The sequence below is a fragment of the Delphinapterus leucas genome, chromosome 9 (genome assembly GCF_059928025.1).
Source record: "Delphinapterus leucas isolate spDelLeu-1000000601 "Yukka" chromosome 9, BTC_Dleu_Yukka2, whole genome shotgun sequence".
Classification (NCBI taxonomy): Eukaryota; Metazoa; Chordata; class Mammalia; order Artiodactyla; family Monodontidae; genus Delphinapterus; species Delphinapterus leucas.
Window position 1 is genome coordinate 45,591,018 of NC_143137.1, and position 25,565 is coordinate 45,616,582.

General features: G+C 50.5%; 2 protein-coding genes across 3 annotated transcripts in view; one reads left to right on the forward strand and one right to left on the reverse strand.

Annotated features, from left to right (window-relative positions):
• MINDY4 (MINDY lysine 48 deubiquitinase 4) overlaps positions 1–7,355 on the reverse strand; it is a 125,006-nt gene extending 117,651 nt beyond the window's left edge. The window contains exon 1 of one of the 2 annotated variants that reach the window (XM_022583984.2): positions 5,502–7,355. In XM_022583984.2, the coding sequence (XP_022439692.2) occupies positions 5,502–5,657 (156 nt within the window). In that variant the 5' untranslated portion in view covers positions 5,658–7,355. The other variant, XM_089917546.1, reaches the window with a different exon arrangement.
• Positions 8–19,385, forward strand: INMT (indolethylamine N-methyltransferase). The gene is given in 5 exon segments (XM_022584017.3): positions 8–13,750; positions 15,278–15,485; positions 17,529–17,577; positions 17,579–17,780; positions 17,783–19,385. Coding segments are annotated over 5 exon segments (789 nt in total). The 5' UTR covers positions 8–13,596; the 3' UTR covers positions 17,959–19,385.
• Positions 19,386–25,565: the final 6,180 nt, after the last annotated feature.

Consider the following 25,565-nt stretch of genomic DNA (forward strand, 5'->3'; position numbering starts at 1 on the left):
GCTCCCCTAGGCTTTGTATTCAGAATTTTACAGAGGCTCTCAGTGCTGGGAAGACAAGACAAAACCTGCTACCTGCCATGAATTGGGACAAGAAGAATTTGTGAAACAAGACGTACGAACACAACCTTGTGAAACAAGACGTACGAACACAACCTTGAACCAAGAGGAATGAAGAGAAGTCCTGGGGGGGGGTGGGGAACAGAAAGAAATGTTGGGGAAAAGGTAGGGACATGCCTGGGTCCATTAAGAAGAGTCAGCCGGAAGGAGAGGTGGGACTCAAGAGGCACCTGCATTTCATGGGGGCTTAACCATGGCTTTCCCACCAAAGTGATGTGGAAACCTGTATAACGAGGGTCCCTCTCTTCTGGGTAACTCTTGACGTTTGTCAGCAGTTCAGATCAGCAAGTCTTGGCACACTTAACAAATTCCCTGGGGTTGTGGTGCAAACTGGCGTTTGAAAACCACTGGAGCAGTGGACAAGGATGCCCTCAGAAATCAGCCAGTCATCGGTCCCATCATTCATTCAACTAACACTTGTCATGCACCTACTCTGTGCCAGGCTCTGTTCCAGATGCAGGAGATACAGATGGATTATGACCAAGTCCTGCCCTCGTGGAACTGACACTCTGTTAGGGAAGCAAACCACAAACAAAGGGGTAAATGTACAGTGCACCAGCTGTTAATATGCTCTATTATGAAGACAGAGAAAACAGAGAGAGGGGAGACACTATTTTAGATAGCCGGCTATTTATTGAGCATCATCCATGTGCTCACTCCTGTCTTCAAGTTTCCCCATCTGTGAAATGAAAGGAACAAACCATTAGTCCACTCGTTCATCTGCTAGAGGCAGAGGAGTGAACAGACCAAAGTCCTGGCCCTCAAAGAGCTCACCTACTATCAGGAAAAAGAAAACAAATAGAATACCCTATGGGAAAAAAAATACAGCAGAGTCAGGAAACAGAGAGGGCCAGGAGGGGGTGCAGGGGAGGGCTGCTACTTTATAAAAGGTGATCAGGAAAAGCTTCATGATTAAGTGACATTAGAGTTGAGACATGAGGGAAGTAAGGGAGCAGATTGCAGACACTTGTGGGTAGTGTTCTACAAGGGCAAAGGCCCTGTGGCAGCTACAAGGAGGCCAGTACAGCTAGAGCCATGTGACTAGGGAAAAGTGTCAGGAAATGAGGTCAGAGGGGTTGCCCAGAGCTTGCTAAGGAAAGGCCTTGTCGGCTTTTGTAAAATGGAAAGGCTCCTGGAGGATTTGAAAAAAGGAGCATCCTGGACTAACTTATATTTGCAAAGGATCACTTGGCTGCTAGGTTGAGAACAGACTGTATGGGATAGGGGATTACACATTAAGATTAGGCTATTGAACAACTCACATGAAAGATGGAGGTAACTTGGACCAGGGTGGTTGTAGCAGAAGTGGGAATAAGTAGCTACGTTCTTTAAGCGCTCTGATGGGAAAGCCTACAGATTTACTGATGGACAGCATGCAGGGTGCACAAAAAGGAAAAAAAGCCAGGAATGGTTCCAAAGGTTTTGGTCCAAGCAACCAGACAGTTAGTGATGCTACTTACTGAAATGGGAAAAACTGCAGGAGGTGAAGGAATCAGGAATTGAGTTTTGAACGTGTTAAGTTGAGATGTTTATTGGATATCCAAGTGGAAATGTAACATAGGCAGTTGGAAAGAATGTAAGAGTTCAAGGAGAGGTCTTGGATAGAGATAGACATTTGGAAACTGTCAGCATATCGATGGTATTGGAACCCACAACAGTGGTGGAAGTGGCTGGGAAATGAATGGAGAAGAGAAGAGGGCGAGAGACTGTCTTTAAGCCCACCAGCATGCACAGCTCAGGAAGCCAGGGGGGACTTGCCAGGAACCTGAGAAGGTATAGAAGGAAAACCAGGAGGGGGTGATCTCCAGAAGCCCAGGGGAATGAGTTTCCAAGAAAGGCATAATCAACTGAGTCAAACACAATTGTAATATCAATAAGTGTAAGGACTGCAAATCAGAAGTCATTGGTGAACTTGACAAGAGTTGTTTCCATGGAGTGATGGGGACAAAAGCCTGATTAAAGTGGGTTTGAGAAAACAGGGAGAAGAATTAGAATCAGAACATACAGAGCCCTTTCATGGGTTTTGCTATAAAAGAGAAAGAGACTAGTACCTGGAGGGTCTTGGGGGTCAAGATGGAATTGGTAGGAGCACGTATACATGTTGATAAGACTAACCCAGTAGAGAAAGCAAAATGTATAATACAATACAGAGAGATGATGATAACTGCACCAGTGTCCTAGAACACACAAGAGGGGACAGGCACACAGGGAGGGGTTGGCCTTACCCAGGAAGACGGAGAATTCACTCCTAAGAACAGGAGGCAGGGTGGGGCGAATAGTTCAGGCCCAGGAAGGTTAGTTACTGTGGTGGTAGGGCGTGCTGGAGTCTTCTCAAGGCTGCTTCTATTTTCTCAGTGAAATTAGAGCGGGAGGGGGCTTTGGAACTTGAGGAGAGAGATGTGTGAAATGGTCGGCCAAGATTTGAGAGAGTGAACGGGCTGGAGAGGTATAAGCAGATGGGCGGGCATCCCTGAGGCATCACAGGGGTGAGTGGCCATGAATTTGGCATGAAACCATCAACACGGTGGTGTGTTTTCCCCCAGCCCCATTCAGCTCTGCAGTGCAGGCACAGAGTAGACCAAGCTGAATTTTTAACATCAGAGGAGTATAACGAAGGGAGAGACAGGTAAAGGAGTTGAGCGTGGTGTTGAGGGCATGATTACAATGATGGGCGGGTAAGACATGAGGAGAGGTCACAGAGGGCTGAGGAATGGTGAAAAGTTGGCAGGAACAGTGGAATGGAGATGGGACTGAGGCCGAAGAATAGTTTATATCGGGCTGCTGATGGGGGTGAGCTGGAAGTGAGGGACCATGGGATGCTTGGAACTGAGATTATGGAAACAAGCCTAGGGCATGACCACCTGGAAGGAGTGTCAAAGGTCAGGTGGGACAGGTCCCTGCAGGAGAGGGAGGCTGGGGCATGAGAGGAGGGAGGCCTGGAAGGCTAGGGCACCAGAAGAGTCGCCTTGGTGAACCCTGACATTGCCAGGAGACTGTCATGATTCTCCCTGCAGGGGGATCACGCTTGGAGGAGGCCAGTGTTAGCTAGGTACAAAGTAGGTTGGAGGGTAGAGGAGGAATAGTGGAAGGTGAGGTTCGAGGGGGAGCCGGCAGCCACGTCATGGGGAGCCTGGTAGGCCCTGGTGAGGCCTTCCCTGGGCTTTTATTCTAATTGCAAAAGGAAGCGCATGGAGGGTTTTGGACAGAGGAGTGACATGATCTGACCTGCTCACCCTGGGCAAGTTTCTTCGCCTGCCAGTCTGATCACAGTCTTTCGTGAAAGGGAATAATTATACCTCTTTCAGGACTGTTATGAGGATTTGAGAAAATAAACAGGCATCTAGAAAGTACCTTGCACCACGATGGGCACGCTCTTGGTTAGAACTGCTCGGTACCTGCCCTGCGCCAAGCCCTGAGGGGAGTACACAGTCTCTGCCCTGGGGCAGAAGGTGATGAGCAAAGTAGCCGACCTGAGCTGCAGCTCCAGCTCTCCATGACGTTCTGAATGACTGCTGGCAACTCCTTTCTCCTCTCGGGGCTTTAGTGTGCCCCGATGAAAAGTAGGAAGGAGAGGAGACCAAGTGAGCCAGACGACTGCCAAGGTTCCGCCCGGTTCAGGTGTCAGCTCTGTGGACCTGTCTAGTGGGTGAGACAGGCAGATGTATAAACCATCACATGAGCACCGATGAGCAAGCCACAGGCAAATGAGTCAGTTATTTCAGCCACAGTTGCCTGAGACATCTTGAAGGAAATGGAGCTTGGGATGGGCCATGGGTGGAACAGGGAAAAGAAAGCATGTGAGAGAAGCTGGAAATGAGACTGGGCTGGTAAGGTGAGGTCAGGCTACAGGGGAGCCTTGGATATCAGGTGAGGTCTCTGGATTTCGTTTGTACTCGAGAAAGGACAGGCATGAGGAAAACTCTCAGAGAGTTTTGCTTGGTAGCTCAGACTTAAAAGAAACGATGGCCGTGGTCAGCCTCACAGGGTGTATCACTGATATCCCCTGTGTAGCCAGGACTAGGTGACGGCAGGTCAATTAGCCATAAAAACAGAGCAGGTACAGTGAGGCCACATTGCATTTTAAATAAAAATACATTTTCAAAAAGCAAAGAAAGACACTTTCCAAACAGGTGCACATCAGAGATGGGGGAGGAGACAATGCTGAATGCCAACTGTGAGCCAGATACAGTGGCTGGGACCCGCCCGTACATTACTATTAATCCTCATTATAAATCTGCCACGGGTAGGTCCTATTATTCCTCTTTTACAGGTAAGGAATCAAGGCAGTGAGTAAGGTGCTCCAGCTTGAGCTAATTAATAGCAGACATTTGAACTGCTCCCTCCAAAGCCCTTCCCTTTCCCCCATTCAAAACACTGTTTATTTTGTTTGTGTGTGTCTTTTGTGTGTGTGTGTGTGTGTGTGTGTGTCTTTTAATGCCAGACAAGAGCCCGTCGTCCCCGCCCAACATGACACCAGGAGGACACCAAACACATAGCAGGTGGTCAGCCTGGGTCGGCAGTGGGTGCTTTCCCTACACACCCACACACAGTGACCCCCAGTGACCTCTTCCCCAGCCTGCCCTCATCTCCACTGTCAAGGTAGGTGGGAGACAAGGACCTCCCCAACTTTTTTTTTTTAATTTTATTTTTTGTGGTACGCGGGCCTCTCACTGCTGTGGCCTCTCCCGTCGCTCCGGATGCGCAGGCTCAGCGGCCATGGCTCACGGGCCCAGCCGCTCCGCGGCATGTGGGATCCTCCCGGACCGGGGCGCGAACCCGTGTCCCCTGCATCGGCAGGCGGACTCTCAACCACTGTGCCACCAGGGAAGCCCCTCCCCAACTTCTGAGTTCTCTGAAAACTCTCCTGGGACAGGACAATAGGAGAACTTAACAAAACGACCTCAACGATTGAACTTCCCACTGATGAACAGGACTAAAGGGTTTGACTGGCAAGAACTTTTTTTAGCCCTTTGGATTTCCTTTGGGGGGAAGTTCTTTCCTAGTGGGATGTAAGCCTTGGGACTGGTTATGGAGCCCGGCGGCAAGGCCGGCCTGCTGGGCTCCCAGCGCCTCGTGAACTTTAGGAAAATGGGGAGGGCCCAGGCCCCTGGTTCGCGCGCCCTGGAGGGAGACGCCCGGGAGGACGGCCGCGGTCCTGCCCCGCTTTGCGGGAAGTGCACCGTGACAGAAATGGCTCCTGGGAAAGGTAGTTCCCCAGGCCCGGGAAAGTGGCGCTTACATCGGGCATCTCTAGGGTAGGCAGCGGGCAGGGGAAGGGCTCCCTCCCCGAAGGTGCAGAGGTTGCAGGGGTGCCTCCTCACTGTTCCCCCCGCCACCCCCCAAATTGAGCAACTTCCCAGGGCTGTGAGGGCGGCGCCACGTACCTTCCTGCTGAGGAACTCCCTGACCAAGGAGGCCGCCACCTCCTCCACGAAGAAGCTGTCCATGCTCCGATCTGCCCACGAGGCCGCAGCGCCGCAGCCCCAGATCCCGGGTCCGTTGGGGCCAGTATGGCCGCGTTGCCGTGGCGACGGTGTCATCAGAGCCGAAGAACTCCGCCCCTTCCCTGGGAGCGCGCGGGCTGGGAAGGCGGAAGGGAAGGGGCGGAGCAATCTTCCAACTTGCTCTGAGAGCTGGAGGCGGAACGCAGAAGGTACAAGCCCCGTGCATCCTAGGGATCAGGCCGCGGGCTCCGGGCTTGGCTCCTGGCACTGTCCCTGTCCATCTGGGTGGCCTAGAACAAGTCGCTGCTCCAATCTGAGTCGCATCTCACAAGGTGTGAATTGGGGAGAGTGCCTGGCTCCTGGTTCTTAAAGGAGCAAACCCACAGTGAAGTGGCCCCTAGAGATCCACCCCCAGCACCTCAGCCGTCTCCTGGGTTCCCCCAGGCTGACTCACCTTGGTTGGCCTCCAATGCAGGGATAAGGAGGCCCAGGACTCTGCTGACTTGGTGCTCAAATTAAAGGATGAATCCCTGGCCCCCTTGGTGCCTGCTTTCCCATAAGGAGACTGCCAGTTATTGAGCACCAGGCATTTACACACATTATCACATCTTTAATCCTACAACCTCCAGGCAAGGTGCTTACTATCGGCCCATTCTTTAAACCAAGACATTGAGATTCAGAGAGGTTAAGATTGTGCTAAAGATCACACAACTAGGAACTGACAAGGCTAGGATTCCAGCCAAACCCATGCCTTTGCCCAGTACCAGCTTCCCCAAACTCAGTCACTTGGGGACCACCTTCACAATCTCCGCCCCATCCGCACATCAACCAGTGTATTGGTTTGCTAGTGCTGGTGTACAAAGTACCACACACTGGGTGGCTTAAACAACAGAAATAGATTCTCTCACAGTTCTGGAGGTTAGATGTCCAAGATCAAGGTGTCAGCAGAGTTGGTTCCTTCTGAGGTCTCTCTCTTTGGCATATAAATGGCCACCTTCTCCCTGTGTTTTCGCATGGTCTTCCCTCTGCATGTCTGTGTCCTAATCTTCTCTTCTTAAAAGGATACCAGTCAACTGGATTAGGTCTACTTTAAATAACTCATTTTAACTTAATTACCTCTTTAATGGCCCAGTCTCCAACTACACGTACATTCTGAGGTACTGGGGGTTAGAACTTCAACATACGGATTTTGAGGGACACAATTCAGTCCATAAAACCTATACTGTAACTTACATTATTATTGACTTTAAGCCAACATACGTGTTTCTAGATTTATTTCAAAAGGAAAGTATGGAAATCCAAGATCAAGGCACCAACGGATTCAGTGTCTGGTGAGGGCCTGCTTCCTGGTTCGTAGATGGCTATCCTCCTACTGCATCTTCACATGGCAGAAAGAGTGAGGGAGCTTGGTGGGGCCTCTTTTGTAATGGAACGAATCCCCTCCAAGAGGGCTCCACGGTCATGACCTAAGCACCTCCAAAGGCCCTATCTCCTGATACCATCATGCTAGCGGTTAGGATTTCAATATACAAATCTAGGGGAAACACAAACATTAGACCATAACGATTACTTAGATAGTAGTATTTCAGCAAAAACTTGAAGAAAGACAGGATAAAAGCCATGCAGATACTCAGAGAAAGAGCACTCCAGGTAGAAGAAACAAGTGCAAAGGTCCTGAGACAGCATCGAGCCTAAGTTCTTGTGAAACAGGGAGGCCAGGAGGGAATGAGGCAGCAAGACCCACTATGAAGGCCCGCGTGCCTGGAGCCCGTGCTCCGCAACCAGGGGGGCTACCGCAATGAGAAGCCCCCACACCACGGCGGGGAGTAGCCCCTGCTCGCCACAAGTGGAGAGGGCCCGTGCGCAGCCACAAAGACCCAACACAACCAAAAATAAATAAATAAATTTATAAAAAAAAAAAAAGAAGTATGTGTAATTCTCTTCCACATCTGCGATGGTTAATTTCATGTGCCAATTTGGTTAGGCCATGGTAACCAGTTATTTGGTTGAACAGCAGTCTAGATGTTGCTCTGAAGGTATTTTTTTAGATAAGATTACCATTTAAATCAGTCGACTTTGAGTAAAGCATATTACCCTCCATAATGGGTTGGGCCTCATCCAATCCGTGAAAGGCCTTAAGAGTAAAAGACGGAGGCCCCTCAGGGAAGATGGCATTCTGTCTCCAGACTGCCTTTGTCTCAAGCTGCAACATTAATTCTTCCCTGGGTCTCCAGACTGCCAGCCTGCCCTGCAGACTTCTCTCTCTCTCTCTCTCTGTCTCTCTGTCTCTGTCTCTCTGTCTCTGTCTCTCTGTCTCTCTCTCTGTCTCTCTGTCTCTCTGTCTCTCTGTCCCTCTGTCTCTCTGTCTCTCTCTCTATATATATATATATATGTATCCTACTACCTCCACACTCACCCTGAAATGGCCCTGAGAAATTCTTGAGCAAAACTCCTTAGCACTGCCCAGATAAAAAAAGATGCCTTCTTCTCTGGGGAAAACTGCCGTCTCTGACAGTTATTCCACATCCTGATGCTTTCACCATTAAGTGCAGACCCCAGACCCTCAGACACAGCTGTCAGTCCCAACTCGTGAGTAGTTCCTGATTGAAACAATATGATGTCACCCTGTGGAAATCACAATATAATATCCCCTAAGAAAGCATTGTACATAAAAATTCTGGTCCAAGTAAATCAATGGAAAATTCCCCCAAAACACTGTGGCAAAATCCACTGATTGCCCACAGGATCCATTCTTTCCTTCTTTCGTGAAAATATATCTGGAGCAGGGCAAGTGGCTTCCCAGCCATACTGTATTTCCCAGCTTTTCTTGAAGTTGGATGTGGCCATGGAACTAAGTGGTCACCAATGAGAGGGAATGAGAGGGGCAGCCCTTTAAGACTAGGCTCTACCTTTTCCATACTCTTCACTCTCCAGCAAGCCATAGCACAGCTGCACCTATGGGTGTGTGCTGTGGCCATAAACACAAGACAACACCCTAGGGCAATGATTCTCAAACTGTGGACCCCAAAACACCAGCACCACCTGAGAACTTGTTAGAAATGCAAACTCTCAGTCCTTTCATCAGATCTACTGAATCAAAAGCTCTGAGGTTGGTGCCAGCAATCTGTATTAAACCAGACCTCTATGTAATTCTGATGCTCACCTACGTTTGCGCATGCTTCCCTAGGGCGTGGCAGAAATAAGACAGAAGGCATCTGGTTCCCTGAATGACTACATGGCGCAGAGAGTCACCAGGGGGCCAGGAATTCAGATTCTTACAAGGAAGAGAAGTAAACTTCCATCTGGTTTGGGCTTTGTTTATTTATTTATTTGTTTTTATTTTTGGAAGTGGGGATGGGGGTGTCTTTTGTTACAGCAGCTTATCTTTTCAACCTAAATAATACAAACCTCCAGAAATGAGTAAAAACCCAACTGCAGGCAGTGGTCCCTCTCTCCAGGGTTTGCTAGACCAGAGCTTCCCCATGGGAGCGTTCCACAACAACCCGCTTCAAATTCGGTGTGGGTGTGCTCAGATCATGACCTCCTCGGGCCTCAGGGCAGCCAGCTGAAACCTATCTGGCCAGAGACCACAGGCTGTACAGCCATGAGCAGCCTTCTCCATTTACCCCAATACACATGATCATTTTTGTGTGTGCCCTGACATGAAAACTGCCCTGGGGAGGCCTCCTGCTCTTCATAATGTTCCATCTTCTGCTTCTTGCTCTCCCTTCCCCTGCTTCTCTGACCTCTTAGTACACAGCAAGGTCTGGGTCTCTTGCTCTGATGGCCTGACTTGGGCACCCTGCTCCAGGTTGGCTATTTGAACATTCTCCTGAGCTGTGCCATGCTTCTGAGCTGATGGTCACTGGGATTTTCCTTTCCAGTCCAGTCTCCCTAAAGGCAGGGGGATCCATTCTCAATTTTAAGGCAGTGCTTGGAGGTTGTTGGAGGATTTCTTTTCTCCCAGGTTTCTCTGCCTGAGTCCTTTGCTCCAAAGGAGGCTGTTTGGAGCAGGTAGCTATCCGCACCTCCCCAGGTCAACTCAGGCTCAGGGGTGGTTGCTTCATGGACCATTTCGTGTGCTGGCAGGCAGTGTGATGGGTCTCAGGGACCAGAGCAAAAGAAGGCAGCCTAGAGCCCTCCGTCCTGTGCTTTTACTCCCATGCCTGATTATATTGGTTAGCATCAGGTTCAGCTGAGGGTGACAGACAAGGAGGACTTAATAAGGAAGTGCTCAAAGAATGATAGGGACATGTCAAAAGAACACACAAGCCAGCTGAAAGGGACTCCTACTGGCCAAATCTGTGCATCAGAGTAAGTAATGGTAAAAATATAGATCATAACCCATTGAATAGAAATAAGAATCCATGATTCCATATTTACTGTAGGAAAGAAAGAGAGAGAGAGAGAGAGAAAGGAAGGAAGGAAGGAAGGTCCTTACATTTGTATGTCAACTAATAAATGTAGAAAACCGACAGAATTAACAAATCACACAGGCACCTTATGTATTTGCACAAAGGCACCTTATGTTTAAAAGCAGCCATGATTCCTGGGTTGTGTTTCTTCCCGTTCGGGGCTAGAGTAAGGCTGCCAGATAGAATACAGGACACCCAGTTGAATTTGAATTTCAGATGAACAAATAAGACTTATTTCAGATAAGTACGTCCTGTGCAATTTTGGGAACACACTTACCCTAAAAAAAAATGTATTTTGTTTCTCTGAAATTCAATTAACTGAGCATCCTATATTTTTATTTGCCAAATCTTCCAGCCCCAGTCTGGAGGCAGTGGTATACTCAAACTGACGTGTATCATTTCATGAGAGCCAACTGCTAAATTTTTAGGAATTTTCTGAGCCGACTGTTAAACCACTGGGAGCTTGAAATCAACCATGGTGGGAGTATTTACACCATGGAAACTGCAGTCATCACGAATCAGTGCTTTTCTGTTTTTAGAACTGGTTTTGAAACATTTACCAATTCTCCACTGTCTAGAAGCTTCCTTGTCTTTAACATACTGAGTCAAGACTCTGAAGCCGTGTCCGTGGGTGCTCTACAGTTGCATGGGAGGCACACACCCAGGGCCACCAGGGAAGGCAGCCTCACGGGGACCGATGGTACCAGAAGCGCTTCCTGCCCAGGGACTACTTGGCCATCTACTATGACTTCGAGCGGAGCGGCTGGGCCCGTGAGCCATGGCCGCTGAGCCTGCGCGTCCGGAGCCTGTGCTCCGCAACGGGAGAGGCCACAACAGTGAGAGGCCCGCGTACCGCAAAAAAAAAAAAAAAGAATGCATCATCTTAAACATCCTTCTATACTGTGACTTTTGAATAACTCAGGAAAATTTCCATTTAAGAAGACTTCTGCCCTAATTTCAAACACAGGAGCACGTTTTCAAGCTATCAAGAAAATAAACTGAAAAAAAAAAAAAAAAAGAAAAGAAACTGCATAAGAGTCTACCAGCTGAGAAAAGAATCAACCTCATTCTCCAGATTAGGAAACTATCATCTCAGCATCTCCCGCTCTGATACCCCTGTTATCTTTCTTCCCACATGAGCCTGTGGGGTGAAGAAATGAGTCCAGAACTTGCAGGGGTAAACAAGACTTTTCTCTAGTGAGGCGTAAGCAGGGACACAGAGCCTCATCTCATACCAAACACCAAAATAAAGGCTAAATATCTTTTTAAAACCATCACAGAAGCTATCACAATTGGATAGCTATCAGATCTCTGGACACGGAAGGATTTTCAAAGCTTAGATAGAAACAAGCCCAAAGGAAAAATAATTTAACACATTTTATTAAAGAAAAATTAAATATTTGTCCTGAAACAATAAACAGCAAAAGCACTGTTTTCCTTAGAAAAATAATTTGGCAAGTATTTACCTAAATTATCTGTACGAAAAGTTTTTAAAAATTGATCCATTAATCTTATATCTAGGAATCCAGCCCAAAGCCAGAATCCAAAATACAGAAAAAGCTTATTGCACGAGGATATTAATTATAAGATTATTTATAACAATGAACACCTGTAAGTCTCTTACCTGTCAACCACTTGGGGAGCAGTTAAGTCAAGTTACTTGGACCTCTGTGTACTGTTTATTAGGCAGCACTAAAAACTGACATTACCAGCTCCTTTAGAGTGATACAGAGAAGGGATGCTGACCCCGTGCTGGGACAACCAAGCAGGCATGGGGGGCACACACGGTGACTCTACGGCCCTGCAAAATCACTGCAGGTTCACGTGTCTGGGGGCACACTGATAACAAGAAACCCTGCGACAAATATGATACACTCAGTGTCACCAATGATTTTAATCCTCCTAGAGTTTATGTTAATTGAGTCTGAATATAACATACTTTTTTAACAAATTGGAGAGACGTCTAACTTTATTTTCTTCCAACTGTACAGGCAGTGTGCCATCACCATTTATTATATAATCGACCCTTTTCTCACTGAGTGGAAATACCACAAGTACAGGTTCTAGTAATATCAGAAGAGGGGGAAATTTGTACTGAAAACAATGAAATAGAGTTTCTATTCTGTTGCAACTCAAAAACCTGAAAAATAAATGTTGATACTGGGTGGTAGGACTTGGGGCTGTGCGGCTCACATCACAGCGGCCTCAGTATCACCCGGGAACCAGAATCTGCATTTAGCCGGGTCCCCAGGCTCTTCCCAGGAACCCTAGTTTGAGCAGCACAGCTAAGGGACCTGGATAGACTGAGTTGTATGATGGGGAGAGAATAAGGTTTGGAACTGGTCTTTATTTTGGCTTTGGACATGGGCCTTGAATCTGTACCTAGACCTAGACTTGCTGCCAGGACCCCCTTGGGAAAAGGCCCGTCACCTTCATCCTCCTCGTCTCCAACAGGAGGGGGGAGGGTCTCAACATCCTCTCTACTGATTGTTGTGAAGACGGCAGCGAACGAGGGTGGGGGACACACCTGGCACATATTATAGGCCAGGGCCCCAGACTTGCCCATTTGCAAAGCACACTAGAGTTTGCTACCTGAAATATCTGATCTTGGGTGAATTTTGAAAGAGATTTGGCAACACTTTTTTATATAAAACTTTTATTTGAGATCATGTAGATACACATGCAGTTACAGAAATAATACAGAGAGATCCACGTATGCTTTACCCAGTTTCCATAATCGTGGCATCTTTCAAAACATAGTAAATATCACAACCAGGATATTGTCACTGATACAGCCCACTGCTCTTATTCATCTTTTCCTAGTTTTACCGGTAGTCATATGTGTGTGAGTGTTTGCGTGTGTGTGTGTGTGTGTGTGTGTGTGCAAATTCTATGTAATTTAATCACATGTTGTGTTTATGTATGCCAATAGTTTTTAAATGGTTTGTGCAAACAGAGGCTTCCCCACCTTTTCAGGGGCCCTGGTTAAGTTTACTTTTACCCTCAGCAAAATAAAGGATTGATTAAGCAAATAGAGTAAACAGGATTGAAGACAGGACGAAATATTTAACCAAGGTCAGGACAAAGTATTTTCAAGAGCAAGCTCACTGACCTCAGTCAGTGAAATCTTAGCCACCTCTGCATCCTGTTTTCCACCCTACGGGTTTCTCCTTTCTTCGTCTCATTTTTCCACCAATCCCAAAGAGGGAAGCATCCTTGACCTATTCCAGATACCGGTCTCTCTGTGTCTTTGTCCATCTGTGTCTCTCTCTTAGTTCTGTGGCACTGTCCCTCTGCCTCATGCTCTCCCAACCTTAACCCTCCCCCGCAGTACGGACATTCAAAACATCACCTCTCAGGAGCCAAATACTGAGAACCCCCAGGAGCACATGTTGGCCACCCTGTTGCATTTCTGTGTTGAGATAATTATCAAACAGATAAACTCCAGCCAGAAAAGCTAACATCGTGGCCTGACTCCAACTATGTGGAATCTGAGCTCCTCCCTGGGCAGGAGGGTCTGTCTAAGGAGATTATGAAACTCCTGATGGGAAGAGGCAGGGAGAGGAAAGCGGATATAACAGGACTGCAGCAATGGGAAACACAGCCAGGTCCCAGCTAGAATGGAGGGCAAGCTGTACACAGGAGAAGACTACAAGAAAGAGTTCGACTCCCAGAACTACTTAAAGACGTACTACACCTTCGATTCAGGCACCGTAGCTGAAAATGAAATCTTGAAATTTAACCTGAAAAACCTCTTTGAAACCTTCTCTTCAGGTGAGTGTCTGGTCTCCAACTCAGGGAGAGACAGGGCTGCACCTGACAGGAAGAGCTGCCGGCGGCAGCGGACCTGTCCTCTGGGACACTGCTCACCAAGGATGTTGCAAAGGCAGCTCAGCCTGTGAACCCATGAGGACCTCTGCTGGGTGGCCACTGAGCGGGACCTAAGCACTGGCCTTAGAAGCCAAAGAGCCAGGCTTGAGTCTATGACAGTCAGTCTCAGTTTCTTCCCCCTGTGAAATGGGAAGGTAACTCCTGAGCTGTGGGGCTCACAGGCTCATGCTGGAGGGGATTTGAGACAACAGACATGAGCACACTGCCCGCATCTGACTATCTCTGCCTGTCTTCCCTTAAAGCCGGGCTTTGTAGCCTTGGCTCATGAATCCCCTTGAAAATCTGAGGAAAGCTCTGGTGCACAGGCGTGCATGCGCACGCACGCGCACACACACACACACACACACACAGAGTCACACTCCTAATCTTTTACTCAGAATTAAGAGAGTTCATGGATACACAAAGCCAAACCACAGCTCAGTTTACAAAACCCTGCTCTTGGGCGTCAGGCTGGGTGATCAGCAGGGATTATCGCCCAGGTTCCTCAGTGCACACAAGGAGAGGCTGAGGTGGGAAAGAGCGGGGTGGCCAGCCCAGGTCAGACTGCCAGTCAGCGGCAGCAGCGAACTTCAAGATCAGTTAATGCAGGGCTGCCATGCACAGTTGGGCAGGGAGTATACTGAACAATTAGGGGTTACTTAGTCACTCAGCAAACATTGCCTGACTATGTAATCAGTGCCAAAAATGGTATATTAAGCAATGTCCACAAAAATACAGAGGAAAGAAAGCTTAAGGCTCACAGAGACATCTGAGGAGACTTTCTAGAGGAGGGACCGGCACTAAGCCTTGAAAAATAGACAGGTGTATTTCAATGGAGAGCAGAGGAGGGAGGAAGCAGGGAGAAGAGGGCAGTGCACTTAGTGCTACTCTGAGGCAAAGATCCTTCCCCTCAACTCATCACCAGATCCCCTTGCCTCGCCTGATTGCCTGAGCCAGTTTTGAACCCACTGGCTCAGGTCTTATCCCTTATCAGAAGCTCTGTCTTCTGCAACAAGGAGGTGGGAGAGTGGGCCATGGGGGGTCACTCTCACCATTGTCTTAAACCCAGAGTCAGAAGACTGTTGGAAATAAACCAGTTCCAACCAAGAAGTCATTCTGAAACCTGCCCAGAAGTGCAGAACTTGTCCTATCAGGCCTCTGGTAGCAACCCTTGGGGCAGCAGGGGGACGTGGTGTGTGCCAGGCTGTGCCCCACCCGCCAGCCGTCACCCCCTGAGCCCCAGGCGTGGGGGTCTGGACTCCCCACACAGCCTGGCTGCTACCCAAGGCAGGGTCGGGTCCCCTGTGAGCCATCCTCCCCTGCTGGCAAGCCCTGGGGCAGGGCAGAGCCTGGAATCTCCATCCACCACAGCTGGGCCTGGAGTAGGGTGTCCCCCGCTCCCACGCACCTGGAAAACACTGTCTCCTGCAGCAGGAGTGAGAGGTGACGTCCTGAGCAACACTGGCCCAGGCCCCACCGTCTACCAGCTGCTCTCGGCCTGTGAAGCCTTCCGGGAGATCATCGCCTCAGACCACTTGCAGCAGAACCCCCAGGAGGTGAAGAAGTGGCTGAAGAAGGAGCCAGGGGCCTACGACTGGTCCCCAGCCATGCAGCAGGTGTGTGAGCTGGAGGGAGACAGGTACCCACGGCCACCATCTCTCTCAGATGAGGTCTCCCCATCACCTGCAGGCCAGAGCCTGAACCTGCCACCCTGCTTCACCTGCCACTTCCCTACAGGTTCTTCCTGACCTGGGTCTCTGACCCAGAGCACCTTCCTCTCTTTGAGTGAGTCCTGCCTCCAGCCTCAGGCCTGCCTGTGCTCTTAGCTTTGGTTGCCCTACTGGGCTCTCCATACTTTGTATCCCACTCATCCTGCAGAACCAGCTTCAGTCCCCGCCTCCTCCTGGAAGCCTCCCCTGATTGCTCTAGCCCACACAGATCTCACTTTCCTCTGGTGCAGCTTCTCCTTAACCCTAATGTTGGAGGGGGACTTGTTATGAGAAGACATGGGCTTCAAGGAATCCCCCTGAAGCACTCTTACAAAATCCCACAGACCAACAGCACTGACCCCTCCAGGCACCTTCCCCATCCAATTCACAGAGAGGGAACCCATCTACCAGAGCCCCAGGGGGCACAGGCAGGATGCTGGCCCTGATTTTGCAACTGAGGAAACTGAGGCCCAGACATGGAGAGTGGCCTCTAGGCCACCTTAGAGCCAGGACAAAGATCAGAGTTTAAATTCCTGACCCATCCTTGGGCCATGGGGCCCTGACCTAGTTATAGGTAGGGGCAGCCTGAAGTGGGACAGAGCTGGAGGGTCTCTAAGCACAGGGTCTCCACATCAACCCAGCCTGGGCTTCATTCATTCCTGTCATCATTCACGGAGAGCATTCTGATGGTCACGCCTGCTTCTGGGTACTGAGACTATTACAGTGAACAGACAAAGTCTCAGCCCCAAGGAGCTCACGTTCTAGTAGGGAAGACAACACAACCAAGCTAGATAGAGGTAGATATTCAGGGAAAAACAAGTGTTCTAGAGAAGAATCTTCAGCTGAGTAGAGGCCTACAAGAGGTAGGGGTGCTGTGTTAGGTGGAATAGTGTCTTAATCACCTCGGGCTGCCATAGAAATGCCATAGAAAAAAGAAGAAAAAAAAAAAAAAGAAATGCCATAGACCCAGTGGCTTAAACAAAGACATTCATTTCTCACGGTTCTGGAGACTGGAAGTTCAAGATCAGGCCTGGTGAGGGCCCTTTTCCTGGCTGGTAGACAGCCGTCTTCTTGTTGTGTCCTCACGAGAAGGAAAAGGAAAGTCAGCAAGCTCTCTAGTGTGTCTTCTTTTAAAAGGCACAAATCCCACCATGAGAGGCCCCACCCTCATGATCTCATCTACCTCTAATTACCTGCCAAAGGCTCCATCTCCAAATACCGTCACATTCACGTTAGGGTTTCAGCATATGCTTATGAGGGGGGCACAATTCAGTCCACAGCAGATGGTAAGAGGAGGCCTCTCCAAGGGGGAGCCCTCGGAGCAGCTTCTTGGGTGAGGTGAAGGAGAAAGGACGTGAAGATCTGGGGAAAGAGAGCGTCAGGCAGAGGGGACAACAAGGGCCAAGGCCCAGCGATGGGAAAGAGCATGTTTAACAAAGCATATTTAAAGGGTCAAGGGCTGCAGGGAGGAGGCATGAGGATATGTTGCTTAATGGGTACAAAGTTTCAGTATGGGGTGATAAAAAATCTTGGAAGCAGACAGTAGTGATAGTTGCACACATTGTGAATGCAATTAATGCCCCTGAACTGTACATTTAAAGTGATTTAAATGGCAAGTTTTGGTTATATATATTTTACAACTTGAAAAATTAATAAGGCAAGGTATCAAAAATTGAATTATCAAGAAGAAAGATAAATAGAAGGAGAGGAAGGAGGAAGTGGACAAAGAGGAAGGAAGAATCAAATGTCAAATCCCCTGTCACCTACCAGCTGTGTAGCCTTGAGCAAATCACTCAACCTCTCTGTGCCTCAGTTTCCTCATCTGTATAATGGGGGAAATACGATCTCCCTCAAAGAGTTGCTCAACAGGTTAAATCATGGGCCTTGCCCATAGGGAGCCCCTGCATAGGGGGCGAGGGGTGGAGGGATGTTGTTATAATTTTCATCATCACCTCCATGACCCTCCCCCACAGGAGCAAGTGGCAGGAGAAGGAGGCCCGTCTCCAAAGGACAGTCACGCGGGTTACTGAAGTGGGACGCGAACCAGCCGCACCCACTGGGACCCGCCCAGGTGCCACCAGTTGACTGCGTGCTGACCCTGCTGGCCCTGGAGTGCGCCTGCCATGACGTGGACGCCTACCGGGCAGCCGGGCGAGGCCTGGTCAGCCTGCTGAAGCCGGGCGGGCACCTGGTCACCGCGGTAGCCCTGCGCACCCAGCACTACATGGTGGCGCCAAGAAATTCTTTGGGCTCCACCTGGAGAAGGAGACGGTGGAGAAGGCCTTGCAGGAGGCCGGCTGCCAGGTGCTGAGGTGCCGGTACTCCCCTGTCAGCTACTCAGAGGCCCACTGCATCAATGAGGGCATCTGCTTTGTGGTCGCCCGCAAGAGTCCCGGGGCCTGAGGCCAGCCTGGCAGAGAGGGCCTGCCCCAGAAGGGAAGTCAGGGCCAGCGTTTCTTAGAGTCTCACTCCACAGCCCCCTAATGCAGGACCAGCCTGAACTCTACCCCTCCATTCTTATTACTATGTCCCAAGATCACAGGTGAAAAGCAGGGTCTCCCTGCCCCCAGCCCAGGGATCTGTCCCCCACACCCTTTTCTGGCTCATACTGCACCAAAAAATCAGGAAAATAAAGTGGCTCAGCTAGATATTGCCTTAATTTTGTTCCTCCCCCACCCCCCGGAAGCAGACCCGCAGACAAGGATTTGAGACAGGATCCCAGGAAGCACCAATAGGAGCGTGGGAAGGAAAGCAGGGAAGGCAGACAGACAGGCAGGTAATAAAGCGTGTGTCACCAATCCCGTCACCACTGCGGGCAACTGGAGATCACGCGTCGGGGGGCTTCAGAGTCGCCCCTCTCCAGGAAGTTGCAGCATTTGTCCATCAACTCCCAGGGTTGTGGTTGAGGGCTGCCCAGGGTGCATTAATTGGCCAGGACTTTTGAGCCTGCCTATCATGTGCAAAAGGGAGAGACTCAGACAAAGACTGGCAGGGCTGGTCCCTGGAAGTTGTAGGGTGGGTCTGGTCTGGGCAGCCTGGCCCTTCTGCTGGAGGAACAGGGCCTCAGGTTCTCAAAGCCCAAAGGCATCTGCAAGAACTAGATGATTTCTGGGCCAAACTCCTATTCCCCCTTGGGTGGGAAAACCAAGATCTGGGAGGAGAGCTGACTGGTTCCTGATGGCTCAGTGAGTCCACTGCAGAGCCAGAGCTGGAGCCGCGGGCCAGGTTAGGATGGACCTGGATGCGGGGTGGAGCTGCCGGGAGAGGGTACAAAGGGAGACCTGGAGAACCCGGAGGAGGCAGGGGCCTGTACCCAGCCCATGGACTCTGTGCCCCTCATTCTTTCTTCCTCGGGTCACCCCATGGGCCCAGTACACTGGGCTTAGGAGGGCAACCAGAGGTCCAAGGCAGCTCCCCCAGAATACCTGTGAAGTGAGGCTACTATGGACCTGGCAGGTGCTGGAGCCCCAGGGAGTGGTCAGCTGAACTAGGCCAGGCAGGGCAGGGAGTCAGGCTGCTCCATCCATATGACCAAGAAAATAAGCTCTTGGAGCTTTGGGAAGACCTGGGTTACATCCCTAGAAGAAACTTCACGAAGTCCTGTGTCTCTCGAGACACTCCTTGCCCACACAGCCGGCCAGCTCACATCCAAGCCAGCTCCTGACTCTGGGCTGACATGTTCTCTCTGGGATGTGGGAGAGCATTGGCCTTTCTCCACCAAAGCCTGGCTCATACAAAGCCCTTCATGCTCTCTGACCTATGGCATGGGCCCCTCACAGCTCCCAGTGTCTACATTAGTCCATGCTCCATCAAGCAGTCTCCCACAGCAAATGCAGTCCAGCCTCTGCCCTGTTGGAACCGTGGGCCTCGGGAAAAGGTGCCAACAGGTAACGGTCCACGAGGCTCTCCACAACCTGGCTGCTGCCTCGTGTCCTGCAGCCACCACGCAGGGCTCCCTGAACGTCCAGCCACCTCCCACCTGCGCATCCTCACTACAGAAACTCGTTCTCTCTCCTCCAGCCCATGCCCCAGCTCTGAACGGCTTCCAACAAGGTGTCCAGGCCACAGCAGTGACAGGGAAGGGCTGAGCCAGGACTCTTCACCCAGACAAAAGGGCAGCCTCCATTTGCTAACCTGCTGCTAAAGTCCAGTGTTTTCCAAACTGCTTCTATTGTGTTCTTGGGGGTCCCTGAGCCTTAAGGCAGAGGGCAGCAGCAGGACAGTCCTCCTTTCAATGTCAGCTGGGACATGGGCTGCTGACAGGAGAGAGGGGGCAATGTGAGGCGGCAATGGCTCTCCATGACCACCAGAGGGCAGTGCAGGGCAGAAAGCTGCTGGCAGATGTGCAAGGAGAGCAGGTTTCAGAGGTTTGCTTGGCAAGAAAATTCCATGCTTGGGCCCCTTTTTGGCTCAGTTGGGTCCTGCCAGCCCTCACCGAGCCCAGAGCCATAACCAGACCCCTCAGAGGAGCCTGGAAACCATTGGACAGGAAGAGCCTCCATGATACCGGGACTTGCTGTCTCCGTGGGTCCTGGACACTGCATGTCAGCTGGGGCCCAGGAGACTAGGGCTTTGCAAACTAACGTGCATGTGAGTCACCTGGGGAGCTTGTTCAACTATGGATTCTGATCCAATAGGGCCAGTGCAGTAGGGCCTGAGATTCTGCATTCTCAACAAGCCTCAAACTATCCTGATGCTTCTGGTCCAAAGGCCATACCTTGAAGACGAAGGCATTAAGGAATGCATCTTGATTTCTGCTTTCCCCCTGAGTAACAGGGTTCCTGGGCACACCTTGGAGTCGGCACACCTAACTTCCTGGCCCCTAGCTCCAGGTGAGAGAGGGAGGAGGCCCAGCACTCCGCCCAGAAAACATCCCGGGTTCCCCTTCTCTTAACCCAGGCCTGGTGGGCTCTCCTCCCTCTGCGCTTTGACAGCCTTCTCCTCCAGATGGAAGTCCTCAAGGAATGGACTGAGGGAGCCCCCAGACTCCTCACTCAGCAGGATTTGCTGCTGCTGAGGTCGGCATGTGTTTCAAACAACTAGATGCCTGCCAGCCAGCCCTTCATGGCTAAGACACCCCTCAACCCTCCACATCACCTGCCCTCCTCTGAGCTCCTAAGAGGCAGAGGGGACAGGGTGGATTAACATGAGGACCAAAGATGCAAAGTGGCTTCCACAAAGGCGCTGCCCTTCAACATTCCCAGCACGAGTCCCTCAAAGAAGGCTGGGGGCTTGGACTGGGGTTCTCACCCTGGATAGGCATGAAGTCACCCAGGGAGCTGGAACCTTCCTGCAGCCTGGGAACTCCTCCAGACCAACTACATCAAAAGCTCTGGGTTGAGGGACCCAGACAGCACTATTTCATAACACTCTCCTGGGGATTCGAGTGTGGAACCCAGATGGAGAACTACTCACCTGGGCCACTGCTCATGGACCACCTGGGGCTCTAATAAAATGCATATTCTGAGTTGATAGGTCTGAGATGGGCTGAGAATTTGCATTTCTAACGTGTCCCCAGGTGATGCCTCTGCTGCTGATCCCAGAACCAGTCTGGGAAACAAGACTACAGACAGGGGGACCTCCTCTCGTCCCCCCAGGCTGGGCCCATGCTAGCTGGGGGAGGGGGACTGAGGAACACAATAAAGTGGTCCAAGTGCAAAGCAAAGCAATGACCCCCCATGGACCGCATCCTTCAGACCTGGGGTACTGACTGATTTACAAAAGCCTTCTGTATCAGCGAAGCCGGACCTCTCTGTGCTGCCTCTACTAATATGTCATTGGGAGCATCCAAGAGGCACTCATTCCTTCTAGAAGTTCATCCACAGAGCAACTGTCTGTATTTTAGCCCCACTTGCTCTCCTGCCCTCCCGACTACAGTGTCCAGCCACCTCCACTTGCCAGACCTCAGCCCCTCTAACACAGCAGGCGCAAAGGCAAAGTCCCCATCCCCCATCCCTCTCCTGCTCCCCCGTCCCCACCCCAGTGAGGACACCTCCGTCCATGCCCTCACCCATCCCAACCTCCTTCCTCTCTCACCATCAGTTGTCACCCTGGCTCACCCAGGCCTCTTCATGTTACCTCCTAAACAACTCTTCAAATCCACCCAACTGCTCTCAACCCCATCGCTGCCTGAACCCAGCCATATTATCCTCACTTCAATTCTGCCATGCATTCCTGACCGGTCCCAGCCTCCATATCTGCTGTTTTGTGCCTGATTTTTATCTTCTCCACCAGCCAATGAACTCCTTGGAGCGCACAGGGCCTGCCACGCAGGAGGGGTTTGATAAATGCCACCTGCCTGAAGGAAAGAGTCAGGGGCCCTGGTGTCCAGTCCTGGCTCTGTTCACTCACTTGCTGACCTTTGGCAAGAACTTTCTTTCCCCTGGCATCACTCTCCTCATCTGAAATGGTACCCAAAGACGCTTAAACATCAGTTCTGAGCTCCCTGTGAGGGCTTACTCCCCCCGACAAGCCAGGAGGGTCAGCTGAGTGTCCCAGGAGAGAACAGTCATGGGGCCCCCTGATCCCAGGGGTGACCCCTTTTTCTCTCCCTCTCTCCTCACCACCAGCCAAGCCCTTCCCTGAACCTGGACGTCCCAGCCTGAGAAGGGTCAGGGCTCTCCCACCCGCAGACTCTGGGCTGCAGGATGGGCATCAGAGGGAGCTTGTTAGAAATGCAGACTCTCAGATCCCAGCCCCGACCTGCTGAAGCAGACCTGCACTTGAACAAGATCCCCAGGGGCTTCTCCTGCATTACAACCTGAAAAGCCCTGATTTAGAAATGCAGAGATGAAGATAGGCTGCTGAGGGGGAGGAAGGGCAGAGGAGAGGGAGCAGGGCTCGTTTCCAGCAGCCTCCTCTCTGGCCTTCCTCACCCTCCTGTCTCAGCTCAGTGGTTGGGGGTCCCCACCTCCCCACACAGAGCACATTCTCCCTCCTCACCCCCTCCATTCCCACCACATCACCCATTTCTTCCTTCATGGCCCATGTTATTCTCTTTCCTGTCTCTATCCCCTTCCCTCCCCGGAAAGGACGTTCTCTCCTTCCCTGATGTACCCCCCCACCCCACCCCGTGCCCATCACAGGGTACCAGCGGCACAAGTATTGCTAAATAAAGAAGTTGACTGTGTGAAACTTACAAGTATGGACTTCACCCTCTGAACTTCAAAGCTGCCAAAACCATCTAATCCAGCAGCTTTGTCCCATTCTTTACATTTCAAATGGGCCAGAAGCCAACAACTTTGTACTTCAGGCAGAAGCAGAACATGGAGATTTCAAAAGCATGTACCAGGGTGGGGTAGATTGCAAAACTGACCAAGATTCTTCCCTTTCCAGCAGGCAACTTGTCTTTGCAAATGACTTGGCTGCCCCTCCCACTAGGAGGTCACATCTATTCCTCTTCATCACGTCACCACTCCCAATCTGGGCGTGGCCATGTGTCTTGTTTTGGTCAATACAGCGTCAGCAAAAGCGATGCTGGCAGGGGCTTGAAAAGCGCTTGCACATGGGCCTGTTCCATCTCTCGCTCCTTGGTATTTACCCAAGAGAGTTGAAAATGTATGTCCACACAAACACTTGTACACAGATGTCGATACCAGCTTTGTTCATAATGGCCCCAACTCGGAAGCAACCGAGATGTCATTCAATAGGTGAATGGATGAATATACTGTGGTCCATCCAGATAATGGAATATTATTTGGTGCTAAAAAATAATGATCTCTCAAGCCCTGAAAGTCATGGAGGAACCTTAAATCAGATTACTAAGTGAAAGAAGCCCATCGGAAAAGGCTACGTAGTCCATGATTTCAATTACATGATGACATCCTGGAAGGGGCAAAATTACGGAAACAGTAAAAGGATCAACTTTCGCAGGGATGGCGGAAAGGAAGGATTAATAGGCTGAGCACAGAGGATTTTTAGGGCAGTGAAACTACTCTGTATGGTACTGTAATGGTGGGCACATGTCTTTACATACAGCTGTCAAAACCCATAGAATGTACCCCAAGAGTGAACCAGATGGAGACTATGGAATTTGAGTGATAATAAGATATCAGTATAGATTCACTGATCGCAACAAACGTACCCATCTAGGGGTGGATGTTGACAGTGAGGGAAGTTGAGGGACAGGGGGAAAGTGGGAACCCTCTGTACTTCCTGTTCAATTTCACTGTGAACCTAAGACTGCTCTAACAAATAAAGTTCCTTTTTTAAAAAAGTGCTCATACACTGGAGCTTGTTTCCTCTCTTGCTGCTCTGAGGAACCCTGTGACCTGGAGCATGTCAGAAAGCCCAGGTGGCCTCTGGATCCTGGTGGCCGTGCCCACTGCCCCAGCTGATATGGAGCCAACTGCCAGGCAAACGAGTGAGGGCCTCCCAGACAGACCACCAGCCCAGCCGAGGTGCCAGCTGAGTGCAGAGAATGGCCGAACCAGCCCTGCCCAGCCAACTCACAGAATAATGAAATAAAAATAAATGCTTCTCGGGCTTCCCTGGTGGCGCAGTGGTTGAGAGTCCGCCTGCCGATGCAGGGGACACGGGTTCGTGACCCGGTCCGGGAAGATCCCACATGCCGCAGAGCGGCTAGGCCCGTGAGCCATGGCCGCTGAGCCTGCGCATCCGGAGCCTGTGCTCCGCAACGGGAGAGGCCACAACAGTGAGAGGCCCGCATACCGCAGAAAAAAAAAAAAAGCTTCTCGTTTTCAGTGTCTAATTTTGGGGGTAAGTGGCTACCACACAAAAAATAACTGAAACAGATTTTTCAATTAAAGTGGCAGAGCAAACAGACATTTGAGCTCTATCTGTTCTGAAACCCCACTAAAATGACAGTAAACATTATTTAACACCATAAACCCACAAGGACAAACTGGAAAGGAGATGACAGCACCACGATTTTGAAAGCTGGGGGTCAGCCTGATTAGTGGCCCCTAACTTAGCTGCATCACAAGCCCGCAGTGGTAGATGCTGGTAAGCAGCATGATTTGCTTTAGGAGACGGGACTGGCTGCTTCTGGAAAAGGCAGATCGAGTGGGCTGACTGTGGGCGTACAACAGGAGGATTATTGAACACTGTGTGGGATAAGGCCAGGTGCTCATCAACCCAGTGCAGCTGGCACTCCTCACCCACACACACAGGACCAAGGTGGGTTCTCAGAGAGGGCGAAACAGAGGGCGGCTGGACCACGGACTACGAGTGGATGGGAGAAGCACCATCCTGAAAGTAAAAGGATTATGAAGACTTACAGGCTGAATATCAAGGCCATCCCCTGCCCCGGGCTTCTTCCCTCTTACTCAGCTTCCAGAATGCCTGCTGCTAGGTGTTTTTTCCTCTAGCGGGAGGCCGGGTGGAGGGGGTGTTCTCTGGAGAATCTGACCAAGGCAAGAGAAATTGACTTAAGGTGTCCTATTGACCTAAGAAATCAACATCGGTTGTCCCCCAACAAATAGCTCAGCCAGATCACCTCCCCACCATGAGTACAGAGCTTCTAACCTCTGCAGTGCCCCCCTCCAAGTATGAGCAGACAGCTAAGGATGCCACACATGTGAGGAGAACCTAATCACTAGAGAACAAAACAACAGGAAAAAAAAGCAACATGGAAGAAACAGATTGTGTAGGAAGAAGAAATTTACACCATAATTACTGGCATCTACAAGGAACAGGTTCTGTCCTGCTGGGGCCAAATCAGGGCTTAAAATAGTAGGAAATCCAGAAATCCAGGAAAGGCAAATGTAAGCTTCAGCAGAGGAGCCTGGAATTCTGGAAGGGAAGGGTCCTCCACCCCAGCGCCTCACACCCCACATGGGAAGATAACAAAAATTCCTCCAAACTTCCTTAGGGGTCACCTGACGTGACCTAACACTCCAGCCACATTGGCCTTACTGTTCCCAAACCTCAGCCCTCCCTGCCTCAGGATCTTTGCATGTGCTGTTTACTCTGCTTTGCATGCCTTTGGCCTTGGCTGTGGCCATACTTGGTAGATCCTCCCCTTAGCTCTAAACCCAGGTAGTTTATCT